The 25,629-nt window shown below is 40.1% G+C and overlaps 1 protein-coding gene and 1 non-coding gene across 3 annotated transcripts in view; both read right to left on the bottom strand.

Annotated features, from left to right (window-relative positions):
* LOC126293429 (peptidyl-prolyl cis-trans isomerase G) overlaps positions 1–25,629 on the bottom strand; it is a 57,488-nt gene that overhangs the window by 6,105 nt on the left and 25,754 nt on the right. For both annotated transcript variants that reach the window (XM_049986652.1, XM_049986653.1), the window contains 3 exons: positions 23,931–24,026; positions 7,644–7,792; positions 3,263–3,600 (listed from right to left, as the gene is read on the bottom strand). In XM_049986652.1, the coding sequence (XP_049842609.1) occupies positions 3,263–3,600; positions 7,644–7,792; positions 23,931–24,026 (583 nt within the window). The remainder of the gene's footprint in view (positions 1–3,262; positions 3,601–7,643; positions 7,793–23,930; positions 24,027–25,629) is intronic.
* Trnaa-cgc (transfer RNA alanine (anticodon CGC)) lies at positions 11,905–11,977 on the bottom strand. Its single transcript has one exon. It is a non-coding gene; the product is annotated as a tRNA-Ala (tRNA).

The following is a 25,629-nucleotide window of genomic DNA, read 5'->3' as shown; positions in this document are numbered from 1 at the left end:
GGTAATGTACATACATGGGTGGCAGGACACAGGGCATCATCCCATGGAGTGGATGTCCACAATAATCACATAGAGAGTCTGCCATACATCAGGAAGAACACTGGCCCGAAAAGCAAGCACCAAAAGCACCTCACAGGTAGTAGGACATATTGCTTCACATCATGCCGATGACACACAACCTTAACCTTCTCTGGGAGGTCATCTCACTCTAAAGCCAGACTAACGGTGCCTCTATCAGTGCGATTGTCCCTATAACCTTTCTGCGCATGCTGAAGAAAGACCACTTCGTCGTTCCAGATTGGCCCGGAATTCCTCTTCAGTTTGAATGTCAAGGAATCTATGGAAAATGACTCCCTGGACCATACTGAAAGACTGGTGAGGTGCTAAGGACACCGGGATGTTGCCAAGATGACCACAAAAACAAAGAGCTGCAGACTGGGTGGCAGAAGAAGTTTTGATCAACAGACAACCTGACTGCATCTTACTGGAGACTCCACTTCGCCGAACTTTTCTTCGATATTTTCCACAAAAAAGTAATGGGTTCGTGGCAGTGAATGTGTCCCCGTCCATGCTAGTACAGACCAGGTAACAGGGAAAGTGTTTCACCCCATGTCAGCAAGCCTGGCGCTCTTCCCAGTGGTGTGAGCGATAAAAATACTACAAAGTTAAGACTTAAAAATGCTATGCCTTCACAATAAGTGTTTTTGCATTCTCTGCATTACCTTTTTTAATTCAGACACATGCACAGCAGTAGTGCTGTAGGTGGGATTGCTGCTGTTACCCCTCTGAAGTCTTCATCCCTATGTCTTGGTTGTGAGCCAACCATGTATAATTGCAAGATGGGTAATTTCAAAGAAGGAAGCAAACCTACACTAGATTTTATTAACAAGTGGCAATTTTACAATATATGAAAAATGGAGCTCAAAGCTACAACACAGAATAATCTATACTGTACGAGACTTACTTAAACAGTTCGCATCTAGATGATATGGACAGCTGTACAGAGGGATATCTGTGGAAAGACAGCATGAACTTGTGGTTCCGAAAGAGGAATGACTGACTCACACCATTAGCCAAAATTGCTTCGGTATGTAGGTACTGCAAATGGCTAAAAGTGAGGGAAAGCTACAACATTATATCTTCCACAGATGAGCAGCTTTACTATATGGGTACACGGTGAAGGCATATGTTTGGGTAAAATATTCCGTAAGTAAAATACTACTGTCATTTGGATCTCTAGGTGAGCACTGCTCAGAACAATGTCACAAAAAATAAATCTGGCATTCTATGCATCCGAGTGTGGAACTTTAAGTATCTTTATCAGGTTAGTAGTTTAGAGAATTTAAAAAGAGAACGGGAAATGTTTAAGTTGGATGTAATGGGAAATAGTGAAATGCAGTGATAGGAAGAGCGGAACTCGTAGTACCTTGAGTACAGCTTTGAACACAAAATCAATGAGCTCCAATCCAGAAGTAGGATTAATTGTCAACAAGAAAACAGGAATGAAGATTAGCTTTATGAAGAGCACAGTAAACACATTATTGTAGCCAAGTCAGACAAAAAAGGTAACAACCAACACAACAGCACTAGTTTATATGCCTACTAGCTCTGCTGGAAAGACATTGATAGAATGGATGATAAGATAAAAGAAATTATTTAGTTTGTTACAAAGGATGAAAAATTCATGTGTCAATCACGAATTACATTATACACAAAATAAGATAAGTAAAAATAACAGGAATACATGGACTGAAGGGAAGGAATGAAAAGAGAAGCAATCTGGTTGAATTTTGCACAGAGTGCAATTTAATTATTACTAATGCTTCTTTGACGAATCAAAAAAGTAAGTTGTATACATGAAACAGACTTAGAGGTACCAAAGGACTTCAGATAGTTTATATAACGGTAAAATAGGGAATTCCACATCAAACTTGAAACTGAAAAACATACCAACAATGAATGATGGCTGGCCATAATTTATTGGTCATGAACTACACATTAAAACTTAGAAACACTTATTGTTGACAGTTTCACAGAGAGGGTTAGACAATGACAGACAAACAGGGGACAGGAGTCAACTGAAGACTAATGGGTAGCTTTGAGAATAGTGAATGCAGTAGTGTGAGCAGACAAAATAATGAGGCCTAGAAAAATCTGATACACCAACCAATATTGAATTTAATTGGCAAAAGGAGAAAATATGTAAATAAATCATGCAAAAAGGAATAGACACAAAAAAATGACACAGAGAGCACAAACAACAAAGTGGAAATGGCTGGAGAAGAGATCCAAAGCTGTATGACTGATCAGGAAGACAGATGTCATGTGCAGGAAAAGTATAGAGGATAGAGAGGTGATTGGATTAATATTGAGAATTCATAACTAAACGAAAGAGGGAAGTCTGGATGCTGAAAGGACTAGACAGAAGAATGTAACTTAAATGTAATGTTATGGAAAGAAAGACTCAATAACTGAAATCAGATGCGCAAGAAGAATTTGATAAAGCACTGACAGACCTTTGGAAATGAGGCCGCAAGAATAGACAACAATCCTTCAGCATTATTAAAATTTTTGAGACAGCAAAATTATCCACATGGTATGCAAGGCTGACGTCCTAAGACCACACAGCGACCTGGAATAAATACGGCAATAAACCGAAAAATCCGGGTAAGCGCTAGTAGGACTTGCACATCGAAGGTTCTACAAAAACTTAACTATGTATACAGATAGTTCATAAATCCTGAGAATGGAGACTCGACAATTTCTGCCTGTTATTGATAATGATACTGCAAAATATCACAATATGTGACAAACAGCTGCACGTCTTGATTGCATAGACATAGAAACTTAAATTTGTTACACAGTAGACCTTAATACACGACAAATTGCAACTTGATATGTCAATTTATTCTTGAGAGAAAGGGGTCTTAACAGGCTGCAGACAGTCAGTTGGATAGCTAAAGGAAAAAAAAAATTCTTGTGTGATATAATTACAAATTAAATTTTTAGATTTTTCCCCCTTACTTGTGCTGTGAAACCTTGCTTCTTGCAAAATTTCACTATTTTAAGTCAGTAGGAAGAACCCTATTTCTTTTGATGAGTGAGTTCGTGACATATGTGACATAAATGGTCATATCTTTCGATTTTCAACTTGACACATCTACTCATACTAATGGATTCTTAACAGAAAGAAAATAAAGTTACGCTATAAGGGTTCCATTTTCACTGAACCCGAAGAAAAATATAAAACAACTCCACTTACTTTCTGCAGACTCCTTCGGTTTCTCTGAAGTCTTCACGCTACTCGCAACAGAAGAGAGCCGCTTCTGGCCTTCCTCTTCGGAACCTGCACCCTCGTCGTAGTCTAGGGCATTGTAGTCGACAGGCCCAGCAGTACGCATTTCCCTGCCACCTGTCTGACGAGACGGTGACGTGCCGTTGCGGACCTCACTGGTAGCCTCATCTGGAGCCGTTGGGCCCTCGTCATCCGCTACAACCTCTCCTTCTTCCGGCTCCGACGGAGGATCCCGCCGCCGCCGCTGTGACAGGGGAGGTGTGTGGCTTTCTTCATCTGAAGCAGTCCCTTTTCTGTCTTCTCGCCTGCATATAAATAAGCAACTTAGTGACAAATACATAAATACTATAAAGTTTGATTTGCGATAAATGCTCCCGACAACTGAAAGTGGGTACTCGTGTCAACTGCGGATCAGATAAGTGATAGAAAAATAATATGTTTTTAAAACATTTCAAACTCAACTACATATGAAATTTCGGCATCTGTCTGCTTGGCATGTCACTTCTCATTTGCTAGACTTAGTCATCTCAACATAATACTGTCTCATGGCTAAAACTGTTAGTGGCCAGAAACTAATTGATACCTGCCAATATCCTTCCAATTTCTGTTGATCTTACTGCTCCCAGCTACACTGTGTCGAGGATCTTCCCTGAGTGTGCACACAGTACCAAGCCTCGAGGATATTTTGATTGAAGGTAGGATTGGAAACAAGTTACGTGAGACATCCCACACAAACGCATTTATTAAGGAAAAGAAAGGTAAGGAAAAGACAACTTTCAAATTTTCTACTGTGAAGGAAAACTGAATCATATTTTAAAATGGGGATCAGTTCATAATTTTGTGATAGAGTTTGCTATTGCTTCAAGTATGACATTTGTAACAGCACATACTGGCACTAAAGGGATATAGGTCCATTAGTACGTATACATTCTGTAGGATTCTGAAAACAATGGTATTTTTGTAGGGCCATCTGTCCACAACTTGTGTCCTTTTAAAAGTAAAGAGGTATCTGTCAGTAACTCGTGCCCTTTTGAAAACGAAACTTTGATAGCACTGATGATGCTGCAAATGTTTGCAACCCTATAGAGAGTTATCAGTAGTGTTCAGAAAAAAACAATGTGCTGTAATTGTTTTGACTGTTGTCTTTATTATCCACAAAGTTAAATGTGCATTATAATATGGGTCGACAGTAGTTTGCCGAATATTTTTGTAATGCAATGAATGCTTCCAAGAGTACAGCAGAAGAATACGGTCTAATCTCAGACAACTGCTAAGCTCAGAATACGAATCACACCCTCAGCGTATTTCTGTTGTATTAAGTGTCTGTGGGAAATTTGACAATTTCCAATGAGAAGGCAGTTTTTTACCCTCTGATAGAGATTTTGGCACTAGAAAAAGGAAACTAAGGTTACTGGGCAGACACTTTACTGTACATGGTGCCAAAGAAGTGATTCTTACAAGTTCTAAACACACAAATTTCTCCTGGAGGGAATGCCGCTACTGAAATACGAGACTTCAAGTGATGACAACAGTCATTTTACAGGAAAACCAGAATTTCTGAAGAAACTCCAAGTATTGAAGACGAAGGAAAGTTTATCAATAGCTATTCTGGTTTTGATAACATCAGAAAGGGGTGTATTACACAACAATCGACTGATTAGTCACATATTCTGTCTGAGATTCCTCCACAACACGTCGAAAGTGCTAGAAAACTAGCTTGTGCATCAGGAATGTTTCGAATGAAGCCTAATACAATCGGGACTTTGAACATCTCCATTATCTGCCTGACAAACACCTACATTTCTATGAAAAAATTATGAAATAGCCTGTATAGAATGACAGCCAAGTCAAGTGAATAGATTGTTATAGACTAGTATTGTGAAATGTACAAGCTCTATTATATGCAATCAAGGTAATAATGATATTAAAAAAAAAAGAAAAAGGAGAGAGAGAGAGATAGAGATAGAGATAGAGATAGAGAGAGAGAGAGAGAGATTTCAGTACCTTTTACAACCCACCGCCCCCCTTTAAGGCATCAGTTTTCAGTTTCGAGCTTTTAATGATTAATTTCATTACCAAACCATAACGTTCAATCTCTTGGATGACAAACACATTTTCATCATATAAAAATGCCAATAAAGGTACCCATATAACATTATTAAACATATTAACCATTCTTCTTGATTTCCTACAAATGTGTCTGTAGACTTAAGCCCCTTTAAAAATATACAATCCAATTTTTGTCATAGAAATAGTCAAATGGCTCTGAGCACTATGGGACTTAACATCTGTGGTCATCAGTCCCCTAGAACTTAGAACTACTTAAACCTAACTCACCTAAGGACATTACACACATCCATGCCCAAGGCAGGATTCGAACCTGCAACCGAAGCAGTCTCGCAGTTCCGGACTGAGCGCCTAGAACCGCTAGACCACCGCGGCACATAGTATAAGAATGAAAAAGGTTGAGGAAACACAAACATGATGTTGCACAGTTCGCATATGACAAACCTACTCTGGCAGCCATGTGTGCGTCATTCTGGGGCACAACTTAAGAAAATGAAAGCTCTGGTGGAGATGATGATTCTTAGATTTAAGGTTAACGTCAAATGTGCACCACAAATAAAAATATTTTACTGCCTTTTAGGTGAAAAATTTAACGTTCTGGCAAGACTACCATGTATACCTGCCATTTAGTAAGCATTACTTCATCAGGAAGATTCTGTATGCCCTGTTCTACTACTTCATACATATACAAAATGTAAAATTACACAATTTTTAAAGAGCAGACAAATATGAACAAAAAGATGTGAAAGCTATCCTTAAATACACTCTAAAATTACTTTTCTAACAATTAAGGACAGAAAATTTTTAATCATACAAACATTGCATCCCAGCATTTATGCTATATATATATATATATATATATATATATATATATATATATATATATATATATATATATATATATATATATATATATATATATATATATATATGTTTTAACCTAAGGGAGCTAATTACCTCCAAAATGATGGACCGTGCGAAGAAGTGTTCTAGGTGAAAAGTTATAAAGGGGACAACTGTCTGTGCTACAACTGGCAATGGTGGTTGTTTGTATTCTGCAGGTACCTGCATAGCAGCTAGTGGAAGAGTTATGGAGGTTGGCATTCACCCTGATGGCAGAGTTCGAGGGCAGCCACCAAAATCGAGCATTCCAATGGTTTTGGGGCTCACCACGATCCACCCACAAAGGAACAGAAAAGTATGTTACAATAAAAGCAGCTCATGTGCCAGAAATGCCAATGTCTAGCTATGTTATTTGTACTATTCAGTCACATTTGCAGCATTCAGAGCTTATAATAAAACTGTATGCCTTTCTGAGCAGAACATACAATATGGACTTTGTTACCTTCAAGTCCCGGATTTTCTTTTCTTCCCGAAATGTGGCCACAACTTTTACTCCGTACTGAAAGTCTGCTCACAGAATGCAAGAGGCTTCATGAAATTATGTGCTATTCCATCTGCTCTTACAGTCAGTAGTGCACATCACTATTTACATTCAAAACAATTTGGTTTTAATGTTTTGAGACAGTACACCTGATTCAAGCTGGAAGTAAGTGTGGTAAGCATACAAATTGTGTCATTCACAGATGTCACATACTTCAGACACTTGTTCATCTAAGAACTCTCACAAGACTGTGTGAACTCGACACCCATTACTGCAGCTCTTACTGAACCATTTCGGCAACCGAGGATGTGTGTCATTTCTCCTGTTAAAGGGTCGTCTACACCTATTGCTAACTTCCTACAATATTCCTGCTCCTCTCAGTGGCCTCAAATGATTTAGAAGACCTTGCCATTATTTTAGATATCCTTTCACACAAATTACACATGGTGAGGAGAAACTGTTCACATATACTCACTTTCCTTTTGAACACACAACCACCACTTCATTTCAAAGAATCGGAAAAAGTTCAAGAACATCTGCTCTCATGTAACTTGTTCCTCTCACTATCTGTCCATTCATCAGATACTGTGCACCTTCCCAGATTTCTGAAAGGCATTCTTACATTACCACCAAGATACACAAAGCGAAAGTACCACAGAGGAAGCAAAATAAGAATGCTACTGCTGTTAATGTAACAATTGTTTTTACCATGTATGGGTCAGGAAACTACATCTAAAGCAATACAGTCTTCGCTAACAGGCTGAGAAATTTTTTTGTTGACTGCAAGGCAACATTTCTTCTTAGTACATATAGTATGAAGGCGAGACAAATGTAATATGGTGGAAAGCTTATATCTGACACTTGTGCTAAACATTGCAGACTGTTCTCTGTGAGCACCTGAAGGCTGCTGCCGATGGGACCTTCCTAGCCCCTGCTTCCTCTTCCTCCTCCATCATTTTCTGCTCTCGCTCCATATGCCTCTTACGCCTCTCTTCCTCACGTCGCTTGATCTCCTCCTCACGCTTCTTACGTTCTTGCTCCATTTTCTGAAAACAGGGAAACTGAATATATATCACATTTATTTGTAAGTGCTATTGACATCAGTCAAAAATAATTGTGGAGATTATGATTCCCCTGTAAATGGAGTATTGATAATCTATGGAAAAATTCAGATATAAAAAAAAGGAAGGAAGGAAGATTACTGTTTGGCACCACGACAGTGTCCGAGATTGATTTGGAGAAGGAAATCGACTGTGCCTTCTAAAAGGAACTTTAACCAACTTAGGGAAATTGGGAATTTGAACAGCCATTCACTACACCAATTTTGATGTCTGTAGGACAGAATTTAAAGAGTGGGGCTGGGATCATGTCGAGCTCCACTGTAATGGTACATTTACAATAAAGTTGATGAGTCGAACACAGGCTGTCGCCAGAGATGGTCTGTGAAGTTTTAAGCCTCCTGTAAATGACAGTTTCAGAAAATAGGGAACACCTCTGAGGAAAGGAGTTCAGAGGATGAGCAGTGAAATATAACGTCAGCAAATGTGTAACTTAACTGACACTGCCTCCCATTTTAACTGAGAAGCTCTTATCGTTTGAAGACACACTTTTAAATCCAAAAGAGTTATTCAATAAATATCAAAGAAAAACTTTCAACCTAAGTCACAAATTGTGGTTGTTATTAAAAACCGAGGTCTATTTCGAGACCTGCAGGCCCACCTTAAATGTTCAACACTGATGCACCATTATTGATGCGTAGACATTCCCACTGCCCTGGTTCCACTTTCAGCCATTTTATAATTTTGTCTCACACACAGCTACTTAAATTGTTGACTCATGTAAAAAATCTACAAAATATGCACCATCTTCAGTTTACTGTGTCAATTACCCTCACTTTGAGGCCATACAATTAATAATACGACTGACTGACTAGAACTGCTAGGTGCAAATAATAACAGTAGTCATGATAAGCATCTAAATGTGGCCTTCAGGATTCAAAAAATACATTGCACTTTTTAAAGTGTGGAATGCAGATCATCTTAAGGCAGAAGTTTTTCCCTCCTTTATATGAATGTGACTCAGTCACAGCTTCAATATTAACAACTACAAATAAAATTAAATTATGTACTCATTTCTTTATGGTATTTGTGAAGCTTAATAGAAACAACTGAACACTTCCAAATGTTTAAACATTTACAAAAATTTTACTTATGTGGGCAATCCTTAAATTTGTCACTTCTGAAATACACTCATGTTCAGCAGAACACCTTGAATGACTAGAGATATGATGTTCATTTCCGCAGGACATGTACATTAGTATGTTCTGCAGAAATAGCATTTCAGTCACTTCGGTTCAGCATGTGTCCTGTTACCTAGTAGGCACAGGGTCCACCAAGAGCCCTGATAACTTGTGTTTAAGGTGTGAATGGCATCCTGTGGTACAGCTGCCCATGCTGCATTCACCTGGTTCCAAAGATCATCTGTCGTGGTTGGCATTGGGCACAGCATTGCACCTGTTGTTTCACTATATTCCACACATTTTCAATTGGTGACATGACTGGTCAGGGCAAAAGGCTGACATCCTGTGACACCACCAAGAAAGCACATGTTTGTGCACGTGTCCATGCATTGTCTGGCTGGAAAATGGCATCTGGGCTGTTGTACAGAAAGAATACGGCTACGGGTCGCACGATTTCATTTGCATAAATCACACTGGTCAGTGTCCCGGTCATGCACCAACCATGGTTTGTAGCTGTACCCTATAGCACCCCACACCATAAGACATAGAGTTGCCACTGTATGTCTTGTGTGAATGCACTCACTGTGACGTCACTCCCCGTCAGCAGTGAACCAAAATGTGGCCATCATTTTCAAACAAATAAAATATGGATTCGTCCAGAAATACTATTTGATGCCATTCCACTCCCCAGTGACATCGTTCAGCACTCCATTGCTGTCTAGCATGTTTCAGCACATATGTCAAAGGTAGGCGGAGAAGCGGACAATGTGCCAGTGACCCATGCTGTAATAAACGGCAATGGACTGTCACCCCTGATAGTGTACAATGTGTTGCATTGTTCCACAAGTGACAGAACTGAGTAAGATGCGGATACGTCCTGCGATGCCATTTGGATGAGGTGTTGATCTTCTCGGTAGTCGGTCTAGGTGGTGCGAACTGACCCATGTCGTAGTGTTCTATGGCCTTCCCTGAAATGTTCTGCACACTTGTTGCACTTTATCCCACACGAGCAGCAAGTTTCCATAAGGATCTGTCATATGTCCTCGCACCAATAATGTGCCCTCTTTCAAACTCAATGATTTGATGGTACGCTTCACGCATACATTTTTGAGGCATCCTGTATGCCTGCTGAAGTCAAACTGATCCATTACCTTAGGTTTATAGTGACAACGAGAACCACAGGCATATTTTACTAGTAGGTGTTTTTGTGCCACAGAATCTATGTTCACTTTCAACCCAAGGGTCGACATGGTTCAAATGCCAATCATTTCCGCAGAACATACTAATGTACATGTCCTGTAAATATTAAAAGTCCTTACCCCTATTTATTCAAGATAATCTCCCCCCCCCCCCTCCCCTCGAACATGATTGTGTATTAATAGAAGTATAACATGTCCCCCCACCCCATGAACCATGGACCTTGCCATTGGTGGAAAGCCTTGCATGCCTCTGCGATACAGATGACCGTACAACCACAATGGAAGGGTATCTGTTGAGAGGCCAGACAAACGTGCAGTTCCTGAAGAGGGGCAGTAGCCTTTTCAGCAGTTGCACGGGAAACAGTCTGGATGGTTGACTGATCTGGTCTTGTAACGTCAACGAAAACGGCCTTGCTGTGCTAGTACTGCAAACGGCTGAAAGCAAGGGGAAACTACTGTCACATTATTTCCGAGGGCATGCAGCTCTACTGTATGATTTAATGATGATGACATCCTCTTGGGTAAAATATTCCTAATAGTCCCCCATTTGGATCTCTGAGTGGGGACTACTCAGGAGGATGTCATTATAGAGAGAAATAAAAGTGACATTCTACGGATCGGAGTGTGGAATGTCCAATCCCTTAATTGGGCAGGTAGGTTAGAAAATTTAAAAAGGGAAATGGATTGACTAAAGTTAGATGTAGTGGGAACTACTGAAGTTCAATGGCAGGATGAACAGGGCTTCAGGTCAGGTGAATAGAGTTTTAATACAAAACAAGAAGGGGTAATGCACAATTAGGTTGAATAATGCATTTAAAAAAAATAGGAGTGCAGATAAGCTTCTACGAGCAGCACAATGAATACACCGTAGTACCCAAGGTAGACATGAAACCCACACCCACCACAATAGTACAAGTTTATATGCCAACTAGCTCTACAAATGAGGACGAGATTGAGGAAATGTGTGATGAGATCAAAGAAATTATTCAGATAGCTAAGAGACAAAAATTTAATAGTCATGGGGGACTGGAATTCGATAGAAGGAAAATGAGGAACAGGAAAAATGGCAGATGAATATGGACTGGGGGTAAGGAGTGAAAGAGGAAGCCACCTGGTAGAATTCTGCACAGAGCATAACTTAATCATTGCTAACACTTGGTTTAAGGATCATGAAAGGAGGTTGTATGTGTGTAAGACACCTGGAGACACCAGAAGGTTTCATACTGATTATAAAATGGTAAGACACATTTTAGAACTGTTTTAAATTTTAAAACATTTCTAGGGGCAGATGTGGACTGGCCAACAATTTATTGGTTATGAACTGCATATTAAAACTGAAGAAACTGCAAAAAGGCAGGAATTTAAGATGGGACCTGGATAATCTGTAAGAACCAGAGGTTGCAGAGACTTTCACAGGGAACATCAGGGCACTACTGACAAGGAGAGGGGAAAGGAATACAGTAGAAGAAGAATGGGTAGCTCGGAGAGATAAAACGGTGAAGGCAGCAGAGGATCAAGTATGTAAAAAGACGAAACTAGTAGAAATAGGAGGAGGAGGAGATTAGTGTTTAACGTCCCGTCGACAACGAGGTCATTAGAGACGGAGCGGAAGCTCAGGTGAGGGAAGGATGGGGAAGGAAATCGGCCGTGCCTTTCAAAGGAACCATCCCGGCATTTGCCTGAAGCGATTTAGGGAAATCACGGAAAACCTAAATCAGGATAGCAGGAGACGGGATTGAACCGTCGTCCTCCCGAATGCGAGTCCAGTGTGCTAACCACTGCGCCACCTCGCTCGGCAGTAGAAATACTTGGACAACACATGGGATATTGAATTTAATCAATGAGAGGAGGAAATACAAAAATGCAATAAATGAAGCAGCCAAAAGAGAATGCAAACATCTAAAAAATGAGATCAATGAAAAGTGTAAAATGGCTAAGCAAGAATGGCTAGAGGAAAAATGTCAGGATGTAGCAGCATATATCACTAGAGGCTGTCAACACAAATAATAATAATAAGAGAGAGAGAGAGAGAGAGAGAGAGAGAGAGAGAGAGAGAGACCGACCTTTGTAAAAAAAGAGAAGCAGGTATGTGAATACTACGACCTTAGATAGAAAACCAATCCTAAACAAAGAAGGGAAAGTAGAAAGGTGGAAGGAGTATATAGTGGGTTGTCTTCAGTCCTGAGACTGGTTTGATGCAGATCTCCATGCTACTCTATCCTGTGCAAGCTTCTTCATCTCCCAGTACCTACTGCAACCTACATCCTTCTGAATCTGCTTGGTGTAATCATCTCTTGGTCTCCCTCTACGATTTTTACCCTCCACGATGCTCTCCAATGCAAAATTGGTGATCCCTTAATGCCTCAGAACATGTCCTACCAACCGATCCCTTCTTCTGGTCAAGTTGTGCCACAAACTTTTCTTCTCCCCCATCCTATTCAATACTTCCTCATTAGTTATGGGATCCACCCATCTAATCTTCAGCATTCTTCTGTAGCACCACATTTCGAAAGCTTCTATTCTCTTCTTGTCCAAACTATTTATCGTCCATGTTTCACTTCCATACATGGCTACACTCCATACAAATACTTTCAGAAACGACTTCCTCACACTTAAATCTATACTCGATGTTAACAAATTTCTCTTCTTCAGAAACGCTTTCCTTGCCATTGCCAGTCTACATTTTATATCCTCTCTACTTCGACCATCATCAGTTATTTTGCTCCCCAAATAGCAAAACTCCTTTACGACTAAGTGTCTCATTTCCTAATCTAATTCCCTCAGCATAACTCGACTTAATTCGACTACACTCAGTTATCCTCGTTTTGCTTTTGTTGATGTTCATCTTATACACTGTCCATTCCGTTCAACTGCTCTTCCAAGTCCTTTGCTGTCTCTGACAGAATTAAAATGTCATCGGCGAACCTCCAAGTTTTTATTACTTCTCCATAAATTTTAATACCTACTCTGAATTTTTCTTTTGTTTCCTTTACTGCTTGCTCAATATACAGATTGAATAACATCGAGGAGAGGCTACAACCCTGTCTCATTCCCTTTCCAACCACTCCTTCCTTTTCATGCCTCTCGACTCTTGTAACTGCCATCTGGTTTCTGTACAAATTGTAAATAGCCTTTCGTTCTCTGTATTTTACCCCTGCCACCTTCAGAATTTGAAAGAGAGTATTCCAGTCAACATTGTCAAAAGCTTTCTCTAAGTCTACAAATGCTAGAAATGTAAGTTTGCCTTTCCTTAATCATTCTTCAAAGATAGTCGTAAGGTCAGTATTGCCTCACGTGTTCCAATATTTCTACGGAATCCAAACTGATCTTCCCCGAGGTCAGCTTCTACCAGTTTTTCCATTCGTCTGTAAAGAATTCGCGTTAGTATTTTGCAGCTGTGACTTATTAAACTGATAGTTCGGTAATTTTCACATCTGTCAACACCTGTTTTCTTTGGGATTGGAATTATTATATTCTTCTTGAAGTCTGAGGGAATTTCGCCTGTCTCATACATCTTGCTCACCAGATGGTAGAGTTTTGTCAGGACTGGCTCTCCCAAGGCTGTCAGTAGTTCCAATGGAATGTTGTCTACGCCCGGGGCCTTGTTTCGACTCAGGTCTTTCAGTGTTCTGTCAAACTCTTCACGCGGTTTCGTATCTCCCATTTCATCTTCATCTACATCCTCTTCCATTTCCATAATATTGTCCTCAAGTACATCGCCCTTGTATAGACCCTCTATATACTCCTTCCACCTTTCTGCTTTCCCCTCTTTGCTTAGAACTGGGTTTCCATCTGAGCTCTTGATATTCATACAAGTGGTTCTCTTTTCTCCAAAGGTCTCTTTAATTTTCCTGTAGGCAGTATCTATCTTACCCCTAGTGAAATAAGCCTCTACATCCTTACATTTGTCCTCTAGCCATCCCTGCTTAGCCATTTTGCACTTCCTGTCGATCTCATTTTTGAGACGTTTGTATTCCTTTTTGCCTGCTTCATTTACTGCATTTTTATATTTTCTCCTTTCATCAATTAAATTCAATATTTCTTCTGTTACCCAAGGATTTCTACTATCCCTCATCTTTTTACCTACTTGATCCTCTCTGCTGCCTTCACTATTTCATCCCTCAAAGCTATCCATTATTCTTCTACTGTATTTCTTTCCCCCATTCCTCTCAATTATTCCCTTATGCTCTCCCTGAAACTCTGTACAACCTCTGGTTCTTTCAGTTTATCCAGGTCCCATCTCCTTAAACTCCCACATTTTTGCAGTTTCTTCAGTTTTAATATACAGGTCATAACCAATAGATTGTGGTCAGAGTCCACATCTGCCACCGGAAATGTCTTACAATTTAAAACCTGGTTCCTAAATCTCTGTCTTACCATTATATAATCTATCTGAAACCTGTCAGTATCTCCAGTGGGTCTATAGAAGGGCAATATTATGGAAATGGAAGAAGACTTAGATGAGGATGATAAGGGAGATATGACACTTTGTGAAGCACCGAATGACCTAATTCCAAACAAGGCGCCAGAAGTAGACAACATTCTGTCAACAGTTATTGATAGCCTTAGGAGAGCCAGCCCTGAAAAAACTCTTCCATCTGGTGAACAAGATGTGTGAGACTGGCAAAATACCCTCAGACTTCAAGAAGAATAAAACAATTCCAATTCCATAGAAAGCAGGTGCTGAAATTTATCAAACTATCAATTTAATAAGTCACAGTAGCAAAATACTAACACAAATCCATCACAGAAGAATGGAAAAACTGGTAGAAGCCACCTCAGGGAAGAATAGTTTGGACTCTGTAGAAATGTAGGAACATGCGAGGCAATACCGACCCTACGATTTCTCATCAAAAGATAAGTTAAGGAAAGGCAAACCTACATGTATAGCATTTATAGACTTAGAGAAAACTTGACAATGTTGATCGGGATACTGTCCTTCAAAATCTAAAGGTGGCAGGGGGTAAAACACAGGGAGCGAAAGGCTATTTACAATTTGTACAGAAACCAGATGGCAGTTATAAGTCAATGAGCATGAACGGGAAGCAGTGGTTGGGAAGGGAGTGAGACAGGGTTGTAGACTATCCCCAATGTTATTGCATCTGTATATTGAGCAAGCAATAAAGGGAAAACAAAAATTGAGTAGGAATTGAAATCCAGGGGGAAGCTAGCCGATGACATTGTAGTTCTGACAGCAACAGCAAAGGACTTGGAAGAGCTGCTGAATGGAATGGACAGTGTCTAAAGAAAGATAAAAAATGAACCTCAACAAAAGCAAAATGATGGTAATGGAATGTAGCCGAATTTAATCAGGTGATGCTGAAGGAATTAGATTAGGAAATGAAACACTGAAGTAGTATAGTAGGTTGGGTTGGGTTGTTTGGGGAAGGAGACCAGACAGCGAGGTCATCGGTCTCATCAGATTGGGGAAGGATGGGGAAGGAAGTTGGCCGTGCACTTTCAAAGGAACCATCCCGGCATTTGCCTGGAGCGATTTAGTGAAATCATGGAAAACCTAAATCAGGATGGCCGGAAGCGGGATTGAACCGTCATCCTCCCGAATGAGAGTCCAGTGTCTAACCACTGCGCCACCTCACTCGGTCCGTAGTATGAGTTTTATTATTTGGGAAGCAAAATAACTGGATATGGTTGAAGTGGGTAGGATAGAAAATTTAGGCTGGTAATGGCAAGGAAAGTGTTTCTGAAGAACAGAAATTTGTTAACACCCAGCATAGATGTAAACATCAGAAGTCCTTTCTAAAAGTAATTATTTGGAGTGTAGCCATGTATTGAAGCGAAATGCGGACGATAAACAGTTTAGACAAGAAGAAAATACAAGCTTGTGGTACTATAGAAGAACACGTAACTAATAAGGAGGTACTCAATAAAATTGGGAAGAAGAGGAATTTGTGGCACAACTTGACTAGAAGAAGAGATCGGTGGGTAGGACACATTCTGAGGCATCAAGGGATCACCAGTTTAGTACTGGAGGGAAGCGTGGGGGATAATAATCATAGAGGGAGACCAAGAGATGAATACACTAAGCAGATTCAGAAGGATGTAGGTTGCAGTGGGTATTTGGAGACAGAGGTTTGCACACGTTGAGGAGCATGGAGAGCTGTATGAAACCAGCTTTTGGACTGAAAACAACAACAACAACAACAACAACTCTTTTCAAAATACAATGGCATATGCTGTTATCCTATTAAAAAACTTCATGTCCTCCTATACAACAGTTAACTGCTCCGCCAGTCACGACCACTCCAGAGTTCAAAGGAGAAAGCAAAGCAAATGTTGATAGCTTAACAAGTGAAGAAAGTGAGTAAAGCAAGGAAAATGATCTGGATTCGCCACCCTCTCAGCAGAAGATGATAACTTTTGGTTACTAAGTTTGTGGACTGCTATTGAACACTGTCAATTGCTATACTTTAGAAAGTACAGCAGTTACTACCACCTCATTCTTTTGTGGATTTCCAAAGAATCATCCGGTACATGTGTAGAATATTTTCCCAACATCATCAAGTTTTTAAACATTCTTTCTCTGACAATCTCACTTCATTTATTCCTGCAGTGTAATGTGTATGTCACATTAGAACATTTTAATGGCCTAATGTGGAATAAGGTAAGGATCAACAGTACCACTGCTGAAGTAAGGTAATGAAATTCTTTGAGCATCCAACTAAGCTATACAATGGATTTGTAAGGGTAAGAAAGATGATGGAAGGGCTGTGAGGAATATGTATTCATGTAGAAGTGCATGAAATTTGAAATTGGTGATCAGCTACTGAAATGGCTAACCACATGTAATTTTAATGACAAGAGCATCGCAGTCTGTACGAATAGTGTCCTCATGTTATCTTCACGTCAATGCAATAAGGAAGAAAGGTCCATTCTGCTGATCACTACGTGGTCATAGATTGGACTGCTCAAGGATGAGCAGGGAACCTGAGCAAAGTAACAGTTCCCAAACTAGTACTAAGACATTTAGGCTGGCTGCATTCTTACTCCAGTGCCTTAATCAATATGACACCTCACTTGTTATCTGGGTAGGAAGTTAAAGCCTGGCACAGACATATTACTGTACTGTAAGTGCCAAACTGTATATATGCAGCATCTACATCTACATCAACATCTACATCTACATGACTACTCTGCATTTCACATTTAGGATTCATCAAACCACAATCATACTATCTCTCTACCATTCCACTCCCGAACAGCGCGCGGGAAAAACAAACACCCAAACCTTTCTGTTCGAGCTCTGATTTCTCTTATTTTATTTTGATAATCATTCCTACCTATGTAGGTTGGGCTCAACAAAATATTTTTGCATTCGAAAGAATAAGTTGGTGACTGAAATTTCGTACATAGATCTCGCCGCAACGAAAAAAGTCTTTGCTTTAATGACTTCCATCCCAACTCGTGTATCATATCTGCCACACTCTCTACCCTATTACGTGATAATACAAAACGAGCCGCCTTTTTTTGCACCCTTTCGATGTCCTCCGTCAATCCCACCTGGTAAGGATCCCACACCGCGCAGCAACATTCTAACAGAGGACGAACGAGTGTAGTGTAAGCTGTCTGTTTAGTGGACTTGTTGCATATTTTAAGTGTCCTGCCAATGAAACCCAACCTTTGGCTCATCTTCCCCACAATATTATCTATGTGGTCTTTCCAACTGAAGTTTTTCATAATTTTAACACCCAGGTACTTAGTTGAATTGACAGCCTTGAGAATTGTACTATTTATCGAGTAATCGAATTCCAACAGATTTTTTTTTTTTGAACTCATGTGGATCAACTCACACTTTTCGTTATTTAGCATCAACTGCCACCTGCCACACCATACAGCAATATTTTCTAAATCACTTTGCAACTGATACTGGTCTTCGGATGACCTTACTAGATGATAAATTACAGCATCATCTGCGAACAACCTAATAGAACTGCTCAGATTGTCACCCAGGTCATTTATATAGATCACGAACAGCAGAGGTCCCAGGACACTTCCCTGGGGAACACCTGATATCACTTCAGTTTTCCTCGATGATTTGCCGTCTATTACTACGAACTGCGACCTTCCTGACAGGAAATCACGAATCCAGTCACACAACTGAGATGGTACCCCATAGGCCCGCAGCTTGATTAAAAGTCGCTTGTGAGGAACGGTGTCAAAAGCTTTCAGGAAATCTAGAAATATGGAATCAACTTGTGATCCCCTGTTGATAGCTGCCATTACTTCATGCGAATAAAGAGCTAGCTTCTTTGCACAAGAACGATGTTTTCTGAAACCATGCTGATTATGTATCAATAGATCGTTCCCTTCGAGGTGATTCATCATGTCTGAATACAGTATATGCTCCAAAACCCTACTGCAAACAGACGTCAATGATATAGGTCTGTAGTTCGATGGATTACTCCTACTACCCTTCTTAAACACTGGTGCAACCTGCGCAATTTTCCAACCTGTAGGTACAGATCTATCGGTGAGCGAGCGATTGTATATGATTGCTAAGTAGGGAGCTATTGTATCAGCGTAATCTGAAACGAACCTAATCGGTGTACAATCTGGACCGGAAGATTTGCCTGTATCAAGCGATTTGAATTGCTTCGCAACCCCTAAGGTATCTACTTCTAAGAAACTCATGCTAGCAGCTGTTCGTGTTTCAAATTCTGGAATATTCCATTCGTCTTCCATGGTGAAGGAATTTCGGAAAACTGCGTTCAATAACTCCTCTTTAGCGGCACAGTGGTCGGTAACAGTACCATCGGCACTGCACAGCGAAGGTATTGACTGCGTCTTGCCGCTTGTGTACTTTAAGTACGACCAGAATTTCTTCAGATTTTCTACCAAATTTCGAGACAATGTTTCATTGTGGAACCTATTAAAGGCATCTCGCATTGAAGTCTGTGCCAAATTTCGCGCGTCTGTAAATTTTAGCCAATCTTCGGGATTTCACGTTGTTCTTAACTTCGCATGCTTTTTCCATTGCCTCTGCAACAGCATTCGGACCTGTTTTGTGTACCATGGGGGATCAGTTCCATCTCTTACCAATTTATGAGGTATGAATCTGTCAATTGCTGTTCCTACTATATCTTTGAATTTGAGCCACATCTCGTCTACATTTGCATAGTCAGTTCGGAAGGAATTGAGATTCTCTCTTAGGAAAGCTTTTAGTGACACTTAACCACTTTTTTAAATAAAATTATTTTGTGTTTGTTTCTGGTAGATTTGGAAGAAACAGTATTGAGCCTAGATACAATGACCTTGTTATCACTAATCCCTGTATCAGTCATGATGCTCTCTATTAGCTCTGGATTGTTTGTGGCTAAGAGGTCAAGTGTGTTTTCGCAACCATTTGCAATTCGCGTGGGTTTGTGGACTAACTGCTCGAAATAATTTTCGGATAAGCATTTAGGACAATTTCCGAAGATGTTTTCTGCCTACCACCGATTTTGAACAAGTATTTTTGCCAACATATCGAGGGAAGGTTGAAGTCCCCACCAACTATAACCGTATGAGTGGGGTATTTATTTATTACGAGACTCAAATTTTCTCTGAACTGTTCAGCAACCGTATCATCGGAGTCTGGGGGTCGGTAGAAGGAGCCAATTATTAACTTAATTTGGCTGTTAAGTATAACCTCCACCCATACCAATTCGCTCGGATTATCTACTTCGACTTCACTACAAGATAAACCACTACTGACAGACACAAATACTCCACCACCAATTCTGCCTAATCCATCTTTCTTGAACACCGTCTGAGACTTCGTAAAAATTTCTGCAGAACTTATTTCAGGCTTTAGCCAGCTTTCTGTACCTATAACGATTACAGCTTCTGTGCTTTCTATTAGCACTTGAAGCTCAGGGACTTTCCCAGCACAACTACAACAATTTACAACTACAATTCCGACTGTTCCTTGATCCACACACGTCCTGTATTTGCCATGCACCCTTTGAGATTGCAGCCCACCCCATACTTTCCTGCGGCCTTCTAACCTAAAAAAACCGCCCAGTCCACGCCACACAGCCTCCGCTACCCATGTAGCCGCCAGCAGAGTGTAGTGAACTCCTGACCTATTCAGCGGAGCCTGAAACCCCACCACCCTATGGCGCAAGTCAAGGAATCTGCAGCCAACACGGTCACAAAACCGTCTGAGCCTCTGATTCAGACCCTCCATCCGGCTCTGCACCAAAGGTCCGCAGTCGGTTCCGTCAACGATGCTGCAGATGTTGAGCTCTGCCTTCATCTCGTAAGCAAGACCGGCAGCCTTCACCAAATCAGATAGCCGCTGGAATCCAGAGAGAATTTCCTCAGATCCAAAGCGACACACGTCATTAGTGCCGACATGTGCCACCACCTGCAGCTGGCTGCACCCTGTGCTCTTCATGGCATCTGGAAGGGCCCTTTCCACATCAGGAATGACTCCACACGGAATGCACACAGAGCGCACACTGGATTTCTTCCCCTCCTTAGCCACCATATCCCTAAGGGGCCCCATTACGCGTCTAACATAGGAGCTCCCAACTACCAATAAGCCCACCCTAAGCGATTGCCCGGACCTTGAAGGCTGAGAGTCATCCTGGTCATAGGTTGTGTTCCAAAAATGAACAACATAGAGACAGAAGTGATGACACTTTCTGCAGGACCTGACCACCATTTTGCAGGACAAGGCTCAAGTACATACAGTGCAAGATGTTACTGATTTGTTTGATCGATGGGGCTGCTAAGTGCTATACCACCTACTGCACTCCCCTGACTTAAGCCCTCATAAGTTCAGCTCAATTTCTAAACTGAAGGAAAGTCTTCACAGCATTCGCTTCAGAACTGCTACAAATTCGTCGAGCAATAGACGGTGCCGCTCGAACTGACAACACAACTGCCACTGCTAAGAGTATCCAACAACTTCCACATCGCTGGCAACGGGTTATACACAATGCTGGTGACTACTTTGAAGGTCAGTAAAACTTTGAAGCACTTATCTATTTTGTACGAGCTGTAAATAAATAGTAGCCACTATTAATGTGCCAACCCTCATATGAATCACTGAAGTCAGACCAGTGTGTATGTTGTACACAAGAGTACACATAATCACTCACACATAAAATGATACTTCATATACATATGGATAACATTCATACTAGTTAAAACTTGTGAGTCATTTCGAATCTGTGTGTTACATATTTTGTATGAATGTTTTTTTATTAACGTGCAATAACTCATGTATATTGAAAAGGTATATCAGCTAACATGACAAAATTTTATGACTGATAATAATGTGTCATACGTTAGTCGCATCACGTTGTTGGAGAAAGGGTTCGTACAGCATATCAACGGGAAAAGTGAGGAAAGAACGTGCACACATTGCACATCAATTATGGTAACAGTGGGAACACAGAAGAACTGCAGACATGTACCCCTTAGTATCAATTCCGGTAAGTACCTGTAACACGTTAGATTCAAAATAGGGGAAGGGTGAAAAAGAAGTTCAAATACGTTGACCACAGACCAAAATAAACAGTTGGAATAGAGTTACTGGCAGAAGGTATGGCGTGAGGAGAAACATACAACAATGATATTTTACCTCTACTGTGAAGTATTTATGTAAGACAAGGCTTGAGAAAGGCGAGAATGTATACAAGGTAATGATCACTGGGGTCAAGGAGTAAGGTCGTCATCTCAGGAGAGGATATGGTAGGATACTTTGTACAGGAATTGAAAAGTGATGACGTGGTACCCCCGAAGGCAATACGTTAGGAAGATAAAGGGTAAGTGGACCTACGAAAAGAATGACTTACGCCTTCAGTCGGGTATATCTGAAAAAGAATGGACCTGTACTGCTTTTATGAGGGAGTTATAAAGGGACACTGACATCTCAAATCGAAAGATAATTGAGAAGTATCTGCCCCTAGAATGAGGTGTAAACGTGCACAAGAAAGATGCTGATGTTATGGGTGCATTCTCCAGGCTAGTATAGTGTGGTATGGGCTAGGCTGCTTAAACTTCATAAATATCAGCACATTTCTACTATGGTTTAGGGAAGCACGTATCTGAGCTTAAGAATAATTAAATAGATTGCTTATTTCAATCCAAGAATCTCTCTTCAAGTAAATGAATGAATTAAGAGAAGTAATTTAAAATAGTTAATAAACATAATACAAATATCTCTGCCAAGACCTGGAGAACATGACAGTACACTGGTGTCAGCTGTATACAGAAAAGAAAGCACGATAGATAGTCTGGTGCAATATATCAAGAAACTTACTGAAATGTTTGTGCATGTTGGAATGCCCATACCTAAGGAAATTAGAGATCATGTAGCTCGAGTAAGAGCAGAGGTGAAATTATACTGTGATAAAGACTGTAATGAAAAAGGAAACTGTATGAGAGACCCAGAGGGACCGGATCTGTATGTTACTTGGTGTTGGGTAAAGTAATGATGGGAAGTAACTGCTGAAAATGAGACGAGTTGAGTGGAACATTATGCAAAGTCCTAGAGGGAAACGAACTGCAAACAACTTTAATATTTTGTAGTGTTGTAAAATTACACAAGTGTTTGAAAATTTATATTCATTGCAATTGTGTGGAACTTTTAGAAATAATTTTATGAGCATGAAGTCTTTCACCTCAGTGGGGGAATATGAGGTGTAACATGTCATTCACAGATGTTCCACAGTCTTTATATCCATTGGTCGACAGAAGCTGTTTGTGGGATAATGTAGTCAGTTAGTAGGAAGCACCCCACTATCGGGAGGTTTTTTGACGGTTTGTGCAGATGGGAATTGTACCAATCCTCTGCAATCAGCGATGCGAGCTGCCGACAGGTGCTTCTATCTGCTGGTTGGTGCCATTCGCTCTGTGGGGTTGTGAGGAAAAGGTATCGAGCCAAAGAAATCATCACGGCATTGATACTCTGTTCTGACTCTCGTGTGAGACCGATGCATGACAGCATCTTCCTGGAATGTAATGCATGTGTAGCTGATTCATTAAGAGAAGTTAGACTTTCACTTTATAGAAAATACATTGAATTCAGCTTCTCTAAGTGTGTTATTTCACAAGAATAACACACTCAGAGAAGTTGAACTCTGATTTATTTCCTATTATGCTCTCTTAATGAATCAACTACAGATGCTTTACATTCCAGCTGGATGCTGTCATGTGACCATCTCAAACGAGACACAGAACGATAAAAACAGAACATAGACACCGTGTGATGTCTTTTTTGTCACAAAAGTCACATGTGTTCCACAGCTTTGCTTCACCGCCCAACAGGTTAAATGTGAACAACCGTCAGGCTGAAGTGCCAGTACACCGTTCACATCGCTGACAGCACAGGATCAGTACAATTCGGAAGTGCACAAATCGTCAAAAAACCTCCTGAAAGTGGGGTGTTTCCTACTAACTGACTACATTATCCCACAAACAGCTTCCTTTGGCCATTAGATATTGAGGGTGTGGAAAATCTTGTTCTACGAATGACATATCACACCTCAATGTAATAAGATAAGTAAGTTACAGATCAACTGCTGGACTCTTTTTACAACCTAGTCCTGATATCCACATTAGGGAAATAAACACCGAGAAAACATTTCCAGAGGAGATTCCTTTTATCAGCACAATTAATCCTACGACTTTTAACAAATATTGTACTATCAGTAGCACAAAATTTGTAAGAAATCTGAATGTTTTGTTACAACTGCAGATAGAAATGGCTGACCTTTTATGTCAACATGTACTCACCTCGTACTCACTGTACTTAATAATTCTGTTCTGGGCTTGTTTCCAGTGTGGAGGAGTCACACTCCTTGATCTGCTTCTAGATGGTGTCCTGTAACGCTGAAAAGAACAGAAATATTTAAAGTCGAGAAAAAGTATGGCAGTCAGTCACTAGTAACCTGTCTGTCGCAGATCTACAATTCGACCACAGTGTGGCTATTGTCAGTGCTAAAAACATAAGAATACATTACAACAAGAGATACATACAAATCGTAACAGACTGTAGTTGTATAAGCTTAAGTACATCATAATGGTGTGCAGAGTCCTCTATACATATGTAGTTTAGATTACAGAATTTACAGGCCCCATTTTATCATGCAGGCAAATACCTGGCTAACACCAAATACAGTAGATAAAAACATTGTTAAAAGTAACTTCCATACGCTTTATGTAAAAGGCAGTCGCAAACTCATTTGCTGATCAACTTGTGTGGTGGTTGGTGTGGAAACTAAAGGTAATTGCTGTTTGAAATGCTAATAAATAAAAATTATACAAATGTTCATGCTTACAGGAATATAACTTTACTAAAATCCTTTTATTAAAATAAAAAATTATACACTTTTTTGTGCTTTCAGAAATAAAACTTTTAATGAAAACCTTTTATTAAAAATAATTACCTTCCATTTAATGCTAGTTCCAAATAAATAAATAAAACAAACACCAGAAGCTTTAGGAACTTACGCACTGGTGAAAGTACACTGTAAGAAACAAGAAACACTTCACTTTACCATATATTCACACACCCTTCCTATAGGAATGTAAAATTATTGGTTCAGTTTGGTGCTAAAATCCCTGAACTTTAGAGCAAGTGACTACTTATGTAGAAAAAACTGTTACATACCAAACAAGTTCTTGTATGTGAGCTCACAGAAATACTATTATAAAGGCCAATACTGCCAAATCAAATGTACCTGCTCGCTTTACTGATACACACATTTAATATCCGTTTCTTATACCCCTTTTTTTGAAGAGTCACTCTAACAAGAGACTCCAAGCACAGCTACAGTTGCAAGAACTGCCAAGTAAACCCAACATATGAACAATAGTATGTAGTATCAGTTAACAAAACACTGCAAGTATCTGGTACAAGTTAGCTGAGACACAGGAATCGAGCGAGCTAAGGAATGCCAGAAAGACACAGTGCCTAGATTATATACATTGCCACTAGATGTCAGTTTGCTTCTGTTTGCTCACTTATTATCACGATGTTGCAAAACGGCTACTCCGCAGCAGAAATACTTTTGTGTTCTCAAGTCTGCTAAGTGTAATTCTGTGATTACATGACAAAGATGTTTTAGGCTGAGGTACTAAACTGATATTCTGAATAGATGGAATTGACAGATTTTTAGACACAGGATGTGTATGTAAAGGAAAGAGTCTTAGCCACCCTCTGTTTCAGATGAAAATGTTGACATAAATTCAAACCCGCCTTCCAACATAGCCCTATAAAATCAATCCCTTGAGGCAGTCTGGTGTTATAACTGAGTATAATAACAATTTGGCGCATTTTGAGACATCGGTCAGTTATGAAACCATACAAGTCACAGCCTCTATGTCAAGACGACGAACACAAACTTGTCACAATTTTCTGGCGAGATCCAGAATGCTATTGACAGTGACAGTAATTTCGCACCACACATCGTGTTCAGCGATGAAACACCTT

The sequence above is a fragment of the Schistocerca gregaria genome, chromosome 10 (genome assembly GCF_023897955.1).
Source record: "Schistocerca gregaria isolate iqSchGreg1 chromosome 10, iqSchGreg1.2, whole genome shotgun sequence".
Classification (NCBI taxonomy): Eukaryota; Metazoa; Arthropoda; class Insecta; order Orthoptera; family Acrididae; genus Schistocerca; species Schistocerca gregaria.
The sequence above is the reverse complement of the archived record's forward strand: the minus strand, read 5'-3'. Positions and strand labels throughout refer to the sequence as shown.